Source organism: Pongo pygmaeus, chromosome 1, assembly GCF_028885625.2.
Source record: "Pongo pygmaeus isolate AG05252 chromosome 1, NHGRI_mPonPyg2-v2.0_pri, whole genome shotgun sequence".
Taxonomy (NCBI): domain Eukaryota; kingdom Metazoa; phylum Chordata; class Mammalia; order Primates; family Hominidae; genus Pongo; species Pongo pygmaeus.
The window spans coordinates 70806795-70823335 of NC_072373.2; the positions used below are offsets into that span (position 1 = coordinate 70806795).

Sequence of the window (16541 nt, forward strand, 5' to 3'; positions counted from 1 at the left end):
CCCAAAGCAAACTGACTAGACGGGCACACATACCCTGCCAGCTCCGTGTGTGCCAGCATCTGCCCTGTATCTGCCAGGCCTTATCAGGATTACCCAGTGTTTGAAATTTTGCTAGGTCTCAGAAACAGAAAGTAGGCCAAGGATTTTAGAAAAATCAAAAATTTTAATCTTTACATATAACATGTCAAGACCCCCCCAATTGTCTTTGAAAAGGTCCCCCCCTCCCCTGCCAAAATCTGTAGACCATAAATCTTGGCCTACACTGACCTGATTTGTAAAATATCTTCCTCTGTGTACTTTTCCCTTCAGCCTCTTGGCTGATTTGCTCACAACAGAAGCAGCTCGGCTTTCCTCTGAAGTACCAATTTGAAAGCCCACTAGCCCGCAAACCTAGAGTGTACTCTCCACCCCTGGGTCACAGAACTTTGTTCTCCCCAGCTCTGTAACCCAAGGACCCTACAGCCTCTGAGGCCTAACAAACACCCAAGCTCTTCCTTGCAGAAGAGCTGAGATGCTAAGAGACCATCTGGAGTGTCATAATAAGCCCTTGGGATTTGCTGAGCTCCCACATGGCTTTCTTCAACCACATTCCACTTTGGAATGCGTGTCTTTAAGGCACCAAGTGATCTTAAGAATGGGCTCTGTTTTTGAATTCAGCAATCCAAGTTCCCATCTCGGTGGGACCTCCAAAAAAGAGAAAAAGGATTGGCTTGGCTTCTAATGTAAGGCCTGCCTTTTACACACCAGTTGTGTGTTAGTGGCTGCTGGATGCCAGTCCACACCCCCTCAAACACCTCACAGTCCCAAACGGGGTGCTCCTACAGGTCCCAGGGTCCTGTTAGTGGAAGAAAGGCAGCTCCAGGAAGTCTTCCTCTAGTCTTCATGACAGGAAGTAGTTAATCCTCTGGGAAATAGACTTGCAGCCCTGGGAAGAAAAGAGTTGTTCCTCCTTGGGGACATACACCATCATCTGGGCTATTTCATCCAGTGTCTCTTCTTTATACAGGAGCTCCTGGCTCAGGAAGGCATCCCGTGCACACAGCCTCACGTGACGGTACTCCAGTGGCAGGAAGGGGATGAAGTAGTCAATCAGGTTTTCCTTCACAAGACGGCTGTGGCCAAAGCCATTGTCTGAAAGCAAGACCAAAGTTACATGAAGTCTGACCTAGGACTGAACCTAGCTGGAATTTAGGGGGGGTGGGGGTTGCTGTTGGTTTCTTTGAAACAGGGGCTTGCTCTGTCAACGAGGCTGGAGTGCACTGGTGAGATCTGGGCTCCTTGCAGCCTCCACCTCCTAGGTTCAAGGGATCCTCCTATCTCAGCCTGTGAGTAACTGGGAACCACAGGTGTACAGCACACCTGGCTAATTTTTGTATTTTTTCTAGAGACGGGGTTTCACCATGTTGGCCAGACTGGTCTAGATCTCCTGGACTCAAGTGATCCGCCCGCCTCAGCCTCCCAAAGTGCTGGGATTACAGGTGTGAGCCACCACACCTGGCCCCAAGTGAAGGTCTGGGTGAGGTTGGATCTCATCTCTCAACTCCAGGAGTGCTGTCTGCAGCGTATGTCAAGAACTCTACAGCTGTGTCTCCTTTAGGTAAAGTCTTGCAGTGAGACTCAGAGTCTCAGGCTTGAGAGACCACTGCGCCTGTTCTTGGGGCCAGTGCAAACTACTATTTCCAAGCATTTCCAGAAAAGGAGCTCAGGCTTTCTTACCACTTTTCTTGTGCCTACCCAAGGTTGACAATGTGAGATGATTATAGTCTGCCCTCTATGTTCCCAAGTACCCTGTCTGCGTCATAAACACACATTCCAACAAGCACATTAATTATCACCAGCTGTGGCTCTCACCAGAGGCATATTGAGTCAGTTACTTACCTATGGTCTCCACAATCTCTGCCTGGAGGTGGGGCTCCAGGTGTTCCATCGTAATTTCTTCCCGGGACCATCCAGCCTTGAGCAACTTTAGGACCACCTCATTGATTATATCGCCCCTGAGATTACTGAAAGAGACAAGAGCTTGTTAACCCATTTGTTTATATTTAGATTCCATATATGTTATCTCACTGCTGAAACCAATGCATCGGTGCCTGGAAGAATAGAGGATGAGGGGCGTGGACCTTCTCTCTCTTCCAGGAGACCTTGTCACAACCTCACAACCCAAAGGTCTGCACAGAAAAGACACTGTCCAGTTTTGCCACCCATTCTCTCTTGTTCCCTCTTCACACACACTTACTGAGACTGTGCTAAGTGCAGGGAGCATGAAAAGATGGTTAAGATGTGGTTTTTTACTTCTGTGTGGTCTGAGGGGCATCCGTGTATTTGGTTCCAGGACAGTGTGGCAAGCGCTAATGGAGGAGTGACTGAGTTCTAAGGAGGCTTCAGAGGGAGGATGAGGCTTCTGAGCAAATAAAGACCAAGTAGTGATCATCAGACACTTGGCAAGGAAGGGATGTGTCCAGGCCTGGGTGCGCCAGAGGAGCACAGGCATGAAAGGCTGGCCAAGGCTGGGGTGAGGAGGCCTTTGTCTGCCATGTACATGGACTTGAGCTTAATGGACCATGGAGAAGGGATGGAAAGGAGGATTTAAGAATTAGTTGTGGAGGCACAATTGAAAAACCCTGTAACTGATGGATGTGAGAAGTGAAAGGAGGTCATCAAAGAACAAGTGTTAGCCTCAAGCTGCTTGCTGTCCCCCTTAACAGAGGTGGAACACGGAAGGGTGGAGATGAAAGCTTGGTTTTACACACGTTCGAGTGTTTTTTGCTTGCCTGTGAGCTCTCTCAGGTTGTGATATCGCTGGGCAACTGGAATTACAGGTCTGAAGCACAGAAAGTGATTTGGGTTAGAGATAGGAGGGAGAATAGAGATAGGAGGGAGAAAGGGGATAAGGAGAGAAGATGCAACCGCAGAGCCACCAGCAGGGAAGCTGGGACAGAGGTAGTGGAGACTTGGATTTCCTCCGCCCCCCCACAGCCCAGGCATACTTCTCCCCCACCTCACTGCACTCTCCTCCCCTCCCTGGGCTGCAGCCTCAGCCAGCTCCACCAGCTCCTTAAACCAAGGCCTTGCCCATCTCCACATCAATGCACTTGCACTTCCCCGTGCTTTCTCTCTTTTTGGAGACAGAGTCTGTCACCCAGATTGGAGTACAGTGGTGTGATTTTGGCTCACTGCAGCCTCCACCTCCCCAGGCTCAGCTGATCCTCTCACCTCAGCCTCCTAAGTAGCTGAGACCGCAGGTACATGCCACCCTACCCAGCTATTTTTTTTTTTCTTGAGACAGAGTTTCACTCTTGTTGCCCAGGCTGGAGTGCAGTGGTGTGATCTCAGCTCACAGCAGCCTCTGCCTCCCGGATTCAAGAGATTCTCCTGCCTCAGCCTCCCAAGTAGCTGGGATTACAGGCACATGCCACAATGCCCAGCTAATTTTGTATTTTTAGTAGAGACAGGGTTTCACCATGTTGGCCAGGCTGGTCTCAAACTCCTGACCTCAGCTGATCTGCCCACTTCCCAAGTGCTAGAATGACAGGTGTGCTCAGCCCTATTTTTAAATTATTTTTGTAGAGACAAGGTCTCACTATGTTCCCCAGGCTGGTCTCAAACTCCTAGGCTCAAGTGATCCTCCCACCTCAGCCTCCCAAAGTGTTCGGATGACAGGCATGAGCCACTAGGCCTGGCCTCCCTTGCATTTTCCTCAGGTCCAGCAGAATGAGGGAGGGTAAAGGACAGGGAAGGCAGGTGGCAGGTTAAGGAGTGGGGAACCAGTATCTCCATCTCTTTCGCTCCTTACCCAGCTCTGAAAGCCCCCATGACACCCACCAGTATATTAATTCACATCTTTGCTCATTTAGCCTGTGACCATACCCTGTTGACTAGGCTCCATGGGGGCTCCTGGGAAATGAGGGGAGCTGTGTGGTTCCCTCCCTCCCTGCCTCCACCATTGGGTAGAGGCTAAGTAAGGCTGGGCAGGCGTCCTTCCCTGCCACGCAGGTTAAGTCTGGACTGCCAAGTTGTCTAGCTAGGTGCCTCATCGTAGGGGGAGGTGCCAATGTGTCTTTCACTGCCAGAATTTACCAGGGGCTGAGAGCTCCCAGCTGGAGGAGCCCGGCAGGAACAAGGGCCATCTGCAGTGCTTGCTCAAGGTCAGTTGCTCAGCCAGGCTCTCCCCGGGGAAGCTGCTCACAACACTCTTCCACTTTCTGACACTGCTCCTGCTGCAGGAAGGCCTTCCGGGCACATGATCTGTGCACACAGGAGCAGCCACAGTTGCATCAGCTGAGGCAAGACCCTGCTGCCAGGGCGTTGCCCCATCCTGCATTCCCCACAGGAGGCAGGTAGCACTGTTTGCCTTGGCAGGGGCTGGAAGGCAGGATCCAGGGTGCTGTAAAACCCCACAGAGTGATACTCCCTCACCCCGTCCCAGGGGCACGGACTCCAGGGCCTTCTCCATTCTGTAAGGTGCTTACGTGGGTAAAGAGAGGTCCCATCACATGGGACAGGAAGCTTGGCCTGTTTATTTCTGTAACCCCAGTGCTATGTGCGTATCAGGCACTCAGCCTTTAGTAAATAAAGGGACATCTCTGCACATGTGTCTGCACCATCTCCACCCTTCTCAATCTCTCCTGTTTTGTCCCATAGCCAAAGTCCCTTTTCTTCCACCACTTTAGAGGCTTTAATCTCACCCACTGACCCATAACCTGGGGCCCCTCTCTACGCGCCGCCCCTCCCGTCTTCAGGACCACCACTCTGGCACCAGCGTTCCACCTTTAGACAGACACTGTCTTTCTGGAGCACCTCAATTCCCTTCCACAGCCTCCCAGCTCATCTGCTGACCTGGGTCACTGGGAAGTCTGGAGGGGCCAAAGGGTACCTCTCTCAACCAGCCCTCATCCACCGTCTCTAGCCCCTGCCAGGGCTGATCTCACCAGCCCTTATCCCTAAGACCCCAAAGGAAGGGGACTTCATGCCTCACCAGAGAGAACTGGTTGTTACTGGTAACAAACCCCATGCTAACTGCTACGTCTTTCCTAAAGAACAGACATAGACTCAGTCATCTCTTTGAGCCTTAGTGTCCTCATTTATAAAGTCAGGACTGGACCAATCTAAGCTGTCCTCTCATTAGTCAACAGGCAGCCAACAGACACTGGGGGCTGGGGCACAAGGCCCACGACTCCACAAATAATTTCTGTTTGTGTAGTTCTATAATTTTTCAAAGTCCTTTCTATCCTTTTCCTGACAACAGCACAAAGGAAACAGGCTTTAATTACCCTTGTCACTTTACAGCTCCCATGAGAACAGGGCAGCAGCTCCAATCGCAGAGTTCCACGTTCCTGTCCTGCCGTGTGAGCCCATTCCTGCAGCCTTCTATACTTGGCAGAAGTGGGCGAAGTAATGTTACTTTCCTGGTGCCCAGTCACCGGCCCCAATTCCCTGGCCCGGATGAAGGACAGGCTCTGAGCACCACACTGAACTCCCTGCTTCAGCTCCCACCTCCTCTCTCCTGCCACCAGGGGGAGGCCAGCAAAGCCACTGGCAACTCACTTCAAATAGCAGGTTTAGGATTTATTTCAGAATTAATTAAACTGCTGCTCTTCCTGCAGTATGACTTGGTCACTCTAGCAGTTTGAATCAGCTGTGCTTTTCTTTCATGCCCTAGAATCCTTATTACAATGGATGATTAATTGAAGCTCATTATAGAAATCAAGTCCAGAGATTCCACTATCAACACTCCTCCCAGCCATCGCTAGACTACCTGAGAACTTGAGGTTGAGAGGCTGCCGCCCTGGACAGCCTGGGGACAGACTATGTCAGCCCAGCCCTCGGCTGGAGGGGGGACCTCTGGCTCATAAAGGCTGGGCACAGGCCCACACCAGAGCCACTAGAACCTAAGGCCACATCTTTTTAATGTGTCCTTTACATCCTTTTCAAAGGCTCCTGGGGGACCTCCCCACCCTGCTGTGGCATGGAGGTCTGGCAGGCGGCTTTCCCACAGGCCCTGCCCCGCCCCGCCCACAACCACGTGGCCTCGGACAGTCCACCGAGGCTGGGTCACTGGGGGAAAGGACAGGCGGCTGGCGAGGGGCTGGAGGGTGCTGCTGTCGGGTCGACGGCCAAAATACTACAAAGGCTAACATCTGCCTGGAGACTGCAGGGTCACCGGGTCACATTAGGCAATCATGGCCCAGGTGAGGTTTTCCAAGCTGAGAAGTGGGTGGGAGAGTCTGCGTGGCCGGCCTCCACCTGAAGCCGGGAGACCCCTGTCTCGGGGAGAGGGAGGAGGAAGACACTCAGCACAAGAGAGATCCCTGTGGAAGCGAAAGGGAGGCCCGAGGCTGGGTCACCATGCTTTGCTCCGTGCCGTGGGAAGGACTGGCTTCCGCATTGGTGGTTCAGAGGGTCCCCTGGACTCCCCGACCCAGGGCTCAGGTGGAGAAACCACAGAGCACCCAGGTGACTCTTCTGTTCAGGCTCTGCATGTTGCAGCCTCTACCTGACTCTCTCTAACAGGAGGAGAGGTGAGCCTGGCTGCCTCCGCAGGTGGGAAATAAACAGTACAGAACGTGGGGATAAGAACTAATTGGAAGAGTGTACTGTCCTCACCTCCTGGTTCTGGGCACTCAAATCATGCAAGAGGAGAACTCTCTCCTCTTAAAAATCACCCTGGGCGCCCCACTCCCCTCCCACCTCGCAATGCATTTTAAGTCTCCACAGCTTCACCTACGGACCAGGAAGGGCTTCCTGCCACCACACAGAAATCCCAACCCAGCAACGGTTTAAACCTGTTTCACTTTTTTTTTTTTTTGAGACGGAGTCTCACTCTTGTTGCTCAGGCTGGAGTGCAATGGCGTGATCTCAGCTCACTGCAACCTCCGCCTCCCAGGTTCAAGTGATTCTCCTGCCTCAGCCTCCCAAGTAGCTGGGATTACAGGCGCCTGCCACTAATTTTTGTATTTTTAGTAGACAGGCTGGTCTCGAACTCCCGACCTCAGGTGATCCACCCGCCTCGGCCTCCCAAAGTGCTGGGATTACAGGCGTGAGCCACTGCGCCTGGACCCTGTTTCACTTCCTCTTGTGAATCTACACTGAAACTAGATCTGCCCTCCACAGCTCAACCCTTCACCCCTCCACACTCCCCAAGCTAGGATGAAAATCAGCATCCCCTCACCAACTTCCCCATCCTCACAAAGTGCACCCTGCAGCTTGGGAAACCCCCCCAGCAAGCAAGTGCTGGCCTGGGGAGGGCGAGGCCGGAGTGGAGTTGGGAAGGGAGCCCTCAGTTTGACTCCTACCGAGGCTTGAGCTGTTGTGAAGCCTTCAAATTGGGTCAACAAGGGCCCAAACTCGACTTGTAACAGACGCAGGACTCCCCCAGTTGGAGCCTCCGCAAAAAGATGAGGTTGGACAAGTTATTTCTAAGTTGGCTTCCCGCAAAGACGTGTCAAAGCACAGGAACCGCACTGCAGTGATTCAGTGAGTGGGTCCCGCATGGTAGTATCACAACTGAACTACAGGTACTCAGAGGAAGCATGGGTTTCTCTCAACCTGTATACCCTGGATTTTAAGCCAGTGATGACTTCTCATAATCGGAGAAGAAACAGACCTTCCAAGGCTGAAGGAAGAAATGGCCGTGTTGGACTTGATGGGAGAGTATGCCATTCTCTAACCAGGCTTGCCTTGGGAATTTTTTCCAAAAAATCCGTCACCCAGATTGGAGTGCAGTGGCCTGATCTCAGCTCATTGCAACCCCCACCTCCTGGGTTCAAGCGATTCTCCCACCTCAGCCTCCCAAGTAGCTGGGACCACAGGCACACATCACCATGCCCAGCTAATTTTTGTATTTTTTGTAGAGATGGGGTTTCGCTATGTTGCCCAGGCTGGTCTTGAACTCCTGGACTCAAGGGACCCGGCCGCCTTGGCCTCCCAAAGTGCTGGGATTACAGGCGTGAGCTACCACAGCTGGCTGCTGCTTTCTGTACCAGAGTTTGTGCTGTTTTTTCTTGAGGAAAGGTTCTGAACCTGGGGGCATGTGGAAGCCTCCACTGCCAGCTAGTATCTTCCCCTCCCCCAGCCCTCCTGACTACTGTTCCCCAGAACCCACCTGAGAAACAGAAAGATAGTCCATGGAGACTCAGCCCTGTGGCCCTCAGGGGCCCGGTGTTCTAAGTGTGGCCCAAGGACCTCCAGCAGCCCTGGGTGCAGCTTCTCCGCTTCATCGAAGATGAACAGGGTCTGGTGGCAGAGCTGCTGCGTCTCCCGGATCTGGCCCATCAGCTGCTCCTGCATGGGATATAGGGAGCAGCTGGGGAAGTGGTGACTCCTTCCACCTCCAGCCTTGAGGGTGTGGTTTCCCCTGGGCATGTGCAATGGACCCCCTGGGGCTGGGTTTCCCCCGCCTCCAACCTATCAAATCCAAGCTCTTGGGGAGGGCCTAGGACATTTGCATCTGACCAGCTCCCAGGTGATTCTCAAGCACCCTGAGGGTTGAAAGCTAAACAAGGTGAAGCCAGCCTGGGGACTAGGAGACAGCCTAGAAAGGAGTGGGGAGAAGCCCTTCTGCCCTTGAGAAGAGGCCCCTGCTCCAGCCCTGCTCTCTCCCCTCCAGGACTAAGTCCCATCCAGGAGCTAACAATGTCAACACGCCTGCAAAATTTCATTACTTCTACAACAAAAAAATCCAGGCGCAACTTCCCTGTTTAAGCTCAGGGTCTATTCCCAGGGGGTGGGTAGGAGTTGGGCTTTCATACAGGGGTGATGGGCAAAGAGAGGCTCATGTGCCCAGAGGCAGCCACAGTCCCCTGCCCTGAACTCCCGGGTGCAGCGCGCCCACTGGCACCCTGGCTGGGCCGAGATCTCAGGGGAGAGCAAGCCTGCTGAAGGACTGACTGGGCCCAACCAACGTCCGACTTGGCTCTTGCAAGGGGCTGTGGCTCCTGCAAGGGGCCCCAGGCAAGACAGTAAACCCTCAAGTGAAAAGACGGTTCTTTGCAATGTTCATCAAAATGGGCAGGGAATATATTATTCAGCGCCAGCTCCCACCCCAGAGCCCACCCTCCCTGTCTACTGGGTGCACCTTTGTGGGGGAAAGTGTGAGGTGCAGGGCTGTGCACATGCCAGTTTTCACAGCAGGGAAGCTGGGGCCGCAGCAGTCTTGCCACAGTCTAAGCCAGATAGTTCTTCCTGGAAAGGCCCAGCTCAGCCTGCCCCCGCCCTCCAAAGCCATATGGAAACTGCCAGGAGACGTGGGCAGTCTCTGTCCTCAGACGCTGACATAATCTTCCCAGGTGAACACATTCCAAATATTAAAACAGAAAGCCAAAGACAGGTGCAGTCAATTCTGTCAGGCTCTTCTGGTATGTTTTCAATACTACATGGCTGAATTAGTAGAAGAAACCCAAAATGGCAGAACAGCCAAGGAAATTTCTGTCCATCCACTTGCTGGTATATAATAAGCCGATACGGGAAGACATGAAAAAATCAGGTAAGATAGGATAGACCTGTTTTCTTTTTTTTTTTTTGAGACGGAGTCTCACTCTGTTGCCCAGGCTGGAGTGCAGCAGCACAATCTCGGCTCACTGCAAGCTCCGCCTCCCGGGTTCACGCCATTCTCCGGCCTCAGCCTCCCGAGTAGCTGGGACTACAGGTGCCCACCACCACGCCTGGCTAATTTTTTGTATTTTTAGTAGAGATGGGGTTTCACCATGTTAGCCAGGATGGTCTCGATCTCCTGACCTCGTGATCCACCCGCCTCAGCCTCCCAAAGTGCTGGGATTACAGGCATGAGCCACCACGTCCGTTCAATAGGCCTGTTTTTTAAAAAGGCAGGATATGCAACTTTCTGTCCAACGTAGTTACAATGACAAAGAGCCTGGGGAAAGGTTCCGCACCAAAGGCAGCACATAAAATGCTACCTCTCCTTAGCTGACAAGGGTGTGTCCGTGTGGAGAGTCTGACGGTTTTTGCTTTTCTCTGTTCTACACTGCAGTCTGTGACATTTCACTACTTCTACAACAAAAATCAACATGCAGCGTCCCTGCTTAAGCGCAGCGTCCAGCCTCTCGAGTGTGGCTGTTTGGGGACAGAGCAAGGGGTGGTGTTTGGAACGCCAGTCTCCTCCAGATGCTAAGGGCCTCTGTGAGGAGTGGACGGAATGAGTAGCTCTGTCACAGATTCTGCCACCTGCCCCCACCTCCCCAGGCTTCTCCAGAGCCCACTTCCTTGCAAGGAAGGGCTGGCAGAAGGGTCTCCCTCCCAGCACAGAGGCCTCACCCCAGCCCTGGTCAGCCTCACCTTGTACAGGTCCACATATTTGGGGTGAGGAAAGTGGAACGTGGCGATGAACATCCTGACACAGTCACTCATCAGCCCGTCCCGATACAGGTTCTCCACCAGCATCCGTGCCACGAAGTTCTTGCCTGTGCCAGACCAGCCGTGGAACGACAGAGCAAGGGCCTTGTCTGGCTGCGGCGTCTCTAAGTAGCCCCTCACTGTTCTTAGGACCAGCTGCCGGACCAAATGCTGGCCATGCAGCCGCACGTTCAGGTCCCACTCTAAGCCTAAGGACAGGAAAGAGGTAGTCACAGCAAAAGGCACACACAGGCCCATCCACCACAACAGCCAACAGCCCAGAAACCAAGCAACTCTGAATCTCGGGTGGAATCAGTTACTCCTCCTGTTTGGCCTTAGAAGAAGAAGCCAGAGGGCAGACTTTGTAGCAGAAGGGATTCAAGGACTACATTCTTTTTTTTTTTGAGATAGAGTCTTGCTCTGTCACCAGGCTGGAGTGCAGTGGCCCAATCTCGGCTCACTGCAACCTCCGCCTCCCTGGTTCAAGCGATTCTCCTGCCTCAGCCTCCCGAGTGGCTGGGATTACAGGTGCCCACCACCATGCCCAGCTAATTTTTGTATTTTTAGGAGAGACGGGGTTCACCATGTTGGTTAGGCCAGTCTCGAACTCCTGACCTCGTGATCCCCCCGCCTCAGCCTCCCAAAGTGCTGGGATTACAGGCATGAGCCATTGCGCCCAGCCTCAAGGACTACTTTTTGAAGAGTTTGGGAAATCAAGATGGGACTCAGGGAGAGAGTGGAATCACCCTTCCTGAAGATCCTGCAGATACCCAGAACAGGTGGCACAGACCTGTCTAGGGAGGAACCCTGTCCCCCATGTCCTGAGGCCGCTCCCATCCCTTGGTTTCAGGGCTCCATGTTTTATGGAGAAGCCTGATTTTATTCATTCTCATTCAATTCAGCCAACACTTGGTGAGAGCAGCTCCAGTTCAGTGCAAAGCCTTCTGCTGTGCAAAGCCTTCTGCTGGGTCTAACTTCCTCCTCTCAGACGTGAGGTTGTAGGATTTGGAGATGGCGCTACCAGGGGCCACAGTGGGGACAGGGAGGGTGTGCTGCCAGCTGTGGGTGAGCATTCCAAATCCAGGGTCAATTGGTTGAACACCTTAAGCCAGCCCAGAGCAGGTATTCTGGAGCCTTGGGAGGTCAAGGTCTATGATAAAACATTGAGGATATCACACATTGCTCCAAAAGTAGTAGTGACATAGAAGAAAATTAACATTTGCTGCTTTTTTCTCTGTATTCAGAACTGGGCTGAGCGTTTTACATTTAGTCTTCACAATTCTGCAAGGCAGGCATTATTATTCCCATTTAAAGCTGAGGAAACTGGCTGGGCGAGGTGGCTCACGCCTGTAATCCCAGCACTTTGGGAGGCTGAGGCGGGCGGATCATGAGGTCAGGAGTTCGAGACCGGCCTAGCCAACATGGTGAACCCCCTCTCTACTAAAAATACAAAAATTAGCTGGGCATGGTGGTGGGCACCTGTAATCCCAGCCACTCGGGAGGCTGAGGGAAGAGAATCACTTGAACCTGGGAGGCAGAGGTTGCAGTAAGCCGAGATCACGCCACTGCACTACAGCCTAGGTGACAGAGACTGACTTGGTCTCAAAATAAATAAGTAAAAAAAATAAAATAAAATACAGCTGAGGAAACGGACACTTGGAAAGGACTCTTCAGTTTGCCAGCAAGGAAGACGCAAGACTAGGAATCCAGTGGAGGGGTCTCCAATTCCCTGGCCAGAACAATTTGGATATCCAGGCCCTTGTCGAACAAAAGGCATGTTGAGGGCAGAAAGTAACTTGCTAATTGCTACCTAGGGTCTTATCCAAGTCAGCAGTGATCCAAATTAAGACTTCCTGACCTGTTATGTAGTCCTATCTTCTGTCCTGAGCCAGACTGTGTCCCTAAACACACTGTGTTACTGGCATTTTGGCCAATTAAGTGACCTAAATATCTGGGGTTGGCGTCATTTATGGAAATTGAAGGAGCTGGGATCAGGAGAACTCTGGGCAAGAAATTGCTCCTGGGAAAAAGAGAGGAAGCTTTTGCAAATGTCTGAATAGGTTTCAGAACATGGGGCCAAAGATCACCTTGTGAGAGTGAAAATGCAAATCAACTGCAATATGCAAATCAAGCCACCCAAACTAATTAGAAAATACTGGTTGCCATGGTGCAGTGGCTCACGCCTGTCATCACAGCACTTTGGGAGGCCAAGGCGGGCAAATCACAAGGTCAGGAGTTCGAGACCGGCCTGGCCAACATGGTGAACCCCGCCCCCCCTACTAAAAATACAGAAATTAGCTGGACATGGTGGCAGGCACCTGTAATCCCAGCTACTCGAGAGGCTGAGGGAGGAAAATTGCTTGAACCCAGGAGGTGGAGGGTGCAGTTAGCTGAGATCGCACCACCGCACTCCAGTGTGGGTGACAGAACAAGCCTCCGTCTCAAAAAAAAAAAAAAAAAAAAAGAAAAAAAAGAAAGGGACACTTTTAATCACAACCCAGAATTTCTGATCAGTTCTCTCACCGGATAGTTCCAGCCCCCTCTGAGAGGTAGCTGTTTCTGTTTAGAATGAAACAAGGTGCTCTGGGCCTGACTCTACTGAAGATCAAAGGAGATGGATTATGAGTTAATCCCTGTGAAACTCTTAGCATAGTGCCGGGTATGTATAATAGATATTAGCTATTCTCTTCTCCTTGGAAACGCTCTCAGGGATGCAGGAGGAAATGGTGAGGGGTAGGTGGCAAATGAGCAGAGGAAAACCTGTTTAGACAGGGGACACACGGTGGTAATGAGGGGCCTATTCCCTCCTCCCAGCTTAGCTGAGTGTGATGTGTTCATGGCATTCCCATGGATCCTCAAGATCCAGGAAACAGCTCAGTTTGCCTGGGCTATTAAGCTAGAGGCTAAAAAGGGGCTTCCCTGACTCAAGCATTTGGTACTCCCTCAAAACTTCAGACTGTGGCAGTTCCTGCTTGTGGGGAGGCTGGGCAGGATGACGAAAGGTCCCTTGCATCTAACCATTTCCCCTGGACTGCCTCCCCTCCCCACAGATCCCTAGCCCCTTGAAGCCATGCGGGGTCCAACCTGTAAAGTTGTTGGAGATTCTGCAATCCCCTCTGGGGCAGCAGTCTTTGAAGCTGCAGTACCACGTGGTCAGGAGATCCAGGTACCGCTGGCCCAACAGAGGAAGGCGCCAGCCTGGAAAAGGAGGAGCTGTGAGACCGAGAGGAGACCATCCAGGGCTCGACAGTGATGCGGCAACCTTGCCACACAACTTGTCAGGGACAGAGGGACACCCAGAACTCAGATTCCAACTCCCAGCCCCGGCTCGGCCCACTGTCGGTCCTCAAGCCCTGCGTCCAAAAGCAGCAAGGGAGACGGCAGTCACCAGGCATGTCCACAGCGGACGTTCCCTAAAGCTGTCAAGAGCAGCACCTTCGAATAACGCCACGGTGGGCTGGGAGACGGCACAGGCGGTGCGAGAGAATCTGGAAAGCGCGCGGATCAGGGTAGGCGGGGGACGGGAAGCCGGGCCCCAGGGGGCGGCTCCGGGGACGCGGGTGGGGCAAGGGCGGTGATGGGGCTCCCTGCTCCGCGGAGGCTGCCCCCGCCCACAGCCGGTACCGGCGGCTGAGCGGAGCAGGACTGGGGGCCCACATGTCGCCCCGGACAGGAGCGAGGCAACCACAGCCGCGCCCGGATCGCACTCTGCTCCGCAGCGAACGGCGGGCCGTGGGGACGGGGTCTTACCCAGGGGCCCCGCGGCTGCCTCCTCGTCCTCGTCACAGTCGTCGGGCCACACCTGGCAGCTGAAGAGCGTCCAGTACCGCTTGGAGAGGGCACCGGCCGCCCTGAGCTGCTCCTGCAGGCGCTGGAAGCCCGGCCAGGCCCAGGCCGAGCCCCGCTCGTCGGTTCCCTCCCACGGCCTGGAGGCGCCGCGGGGCTCAGGCGCGCCCGGGAGCAGCAGCAGGAGAAAGAGCCAAAGCTGGCGCCACGGACCGCGAAGCATGGCCGGCCCCGAGCTGCGGGACCCTCCGGCTGCCGGCCTAGCCAGGCTCCCTTAAGCCCGGGGCGGTCAGGCGGGGACCGCACTTCCTAGGCGGGAGTGAACCCGGGATTGGTGTTGCTGTGGCGACCGGCGGGCCGGGCTGAGTGCGCACTGGCAGCCTCCGTACACGTGACCCAGGCGGGAACCCGAAACCTTGTCTGGGGTCCTGATAGGCAGTCCCGAGACTGACTTCCGGCCAGGTGCAACTAACCGGCTTCCAGGAAGCAGTTTATTCTGGGTCGTGATTGTGGTTGCAAAGAAGGTGAAATCAGGCTTTGAAATGGCCACTGTCAGTCACTCCGCTAGGACTTTCGGACGGCTCTGGTGACCCATCAGAGGCCTAACGAATAAGGACACTCCTGCGCTGCCTCGCGTTTGCAGATCAACTTCCCGCCAACCTGTTAGAGGAAGCCAGAAAACCGTCTCAGTCAGGAGCGTTAGGCAGGCCAGGGGAGTCAGCTGAGTGGAGAAGAGGCCCTGGAAAGAAGGGCGCAGCTGGGTGCCTGTCAGACCAAGGTTGCCCTGGCTCCTCCGCAGAGGGAAATGAAACCGCAGCAAAACACCAGTAGGTTTCCACAGTGGGAGTCCACGAAAAGCAAGAGGAAGCTGATTGACGGGCCCCAGTCTGGAGGTGTTTGGATTTTGGAAACCCCCCGAGTCATGGGTAAATCATAAGGCGTCACGTCAATGTAATTATATCTCATAAAAAGCCGAAATACTGTGTGCACTTTCTTGACTAGGTTTGCAACTTTCAAGTGCTGGGACTGAGCAGCCCATCCGACACCATTGGCAAAAGACTGCAGGGCCTCTTTCCCTCAGCGCTCTCTTCTCCACAGCCAGGAGCATGGAACAAGGCTGTTAGATTTCAGAAGAGCTTAATGCATTGTTTAAAATCAACTGGCTTACTTCAGCCAATGGCCAAAAAGTCGTCTTGTCTTAGGAGAAAACTGCTGTCTAGAGAGATCAGAGGACCTGGCTAATGTCGTATGTTTAGTGGCTTTGAGGTTGGGCCCTCCAGACAGTAAGGTGAATACTAGCACCGTGTGTCACAAATGTCACAGGCAACTTGACTCATCTGTTCACCCCAGTCTCTTAGATCACACCCAGTGCCAGGTCTGCTCCATTCTCAGCAGCTCACCAAATTTGTGCCTTTCATTCAAACAGCTACGGAAACTAGATAAGCACCTTTGCTAGGACACGAGGTTGAGTTGGAAAGTAAAATGTTTATAGTGTCTCAGCCATTCAGTGTGACGTCAAAAACTTTTCATAGAGTAGCAGCCATGGCACCAGCCCAGCACTGTGTACATCAAGCTTGTGGAGTCCGCTGGAGACAGTTAACAGCACATACACCACAGTGCTGTTTTTTGGTTTTGGAAAACCAAAAAAAATTAGGCCGGGCGTGGTGGCTTACGCCTGTAATCCTAGCACGTTAGAAGGCCGAGGCGGGCGGACCACCTGAGATCAGGAGTTCGAGACCAGCCTGGCCAACATGGTGAAACCCAGTCTCTACTAAAAATACAAAAATTAGCCGAGTGTGATGGTGTGCATCTGTAATCCCAGCTACTCAGGAGGCTGAGGCAGGAGAATGGCTTGAACCCAGGGGGCGGAGGTTGCAGTGAGCCAAGATGGTGCCACTGCACTCCAGCCTGGGTGACAGAGCAGGACTCCATCTCAAAAAAAAAAAAAAAAGAAAAGAAAAGAAAAAAATTAACTCACTCAACAAGTCGTTTGGGTCTGAATGGCAGTCTAATATAGTGATTACCATTTCCTATTTGTGCAACCCTGGGTGTTACTGAACCATCCCATGCCTGTTTCCTCACCTATAAAAAGGGGTAATAAAATAGTCCCCTCGTAGGGCTGCTATGAAGATTAAATGAGCTCATTCAAGAGCACATCATCAACACTCAATACGTGGCCAGTTTTATTTTTCTATCTACCCAGCCATGGAGGAGGCTCTGGGTGGTCTACACAGGAGACGAGGATGGCTTTACTTAATACTGGTGAAGTTTATAAGTGAATTTATGGTGAAAAAATTAATAGTAACAATAGTTTATTAAAACAATCCAAGTTTTAAGATGTTGTGGAAAGAATTATCTCTACTTGGAACTTTCATGTAGGGCTACCTGCTCATTTCTGAGATGTTCTG

The 16541-nt window shown here is 52.8% G+C and overlaps 1 protein-coding gene across 3 annotated transcripts; it reads right to left on the bottom strand.

The window, feature by feature from the left end:
• Nucleotides 1-143: 143 nt before the first annotated feature.
• Nucleotides 144-16160, bottom strand: TOR3A (torsin family 3 member A). 3 transcript variants are annotated; one of them, XM_054458810.2, is made up of 6 exons: nucleotides 14098-16160; nucleotides 13432-13545; nucleotides 10291-10556; nucleotides 8102-8280; nucleotides 1879-2003; nucleotides 144-1131 (listed from the first exon to the last, which is right to left on the bottom strand). In XM_054458810.2, exons 1-6 carry the CDS (start codon nucleotides 14354-14356, stop codon nucleotides 881-883), a joined length of 1194 nt encoding a protein of 397 aa, XP_054314785.1. In that variant the 5' UTR covers nucleotides 14357-16160; the 3' UTR covers nucleotides 144-880. The 3 variants fall into 3 exon arrangements, with proteins under 3 accessions (XP_054314785.1, XP_054314695.1, XP_063508927.1); XM_054458720.2 differs by having other exon boundaries at nucleotides 13432-13560; XM_063652857.1 differs by lacking the exon at nucleotides 13432-13545.
• Between the last annotated feature and the right edge of the window lie 381 nt (nucleotides 16161-16541).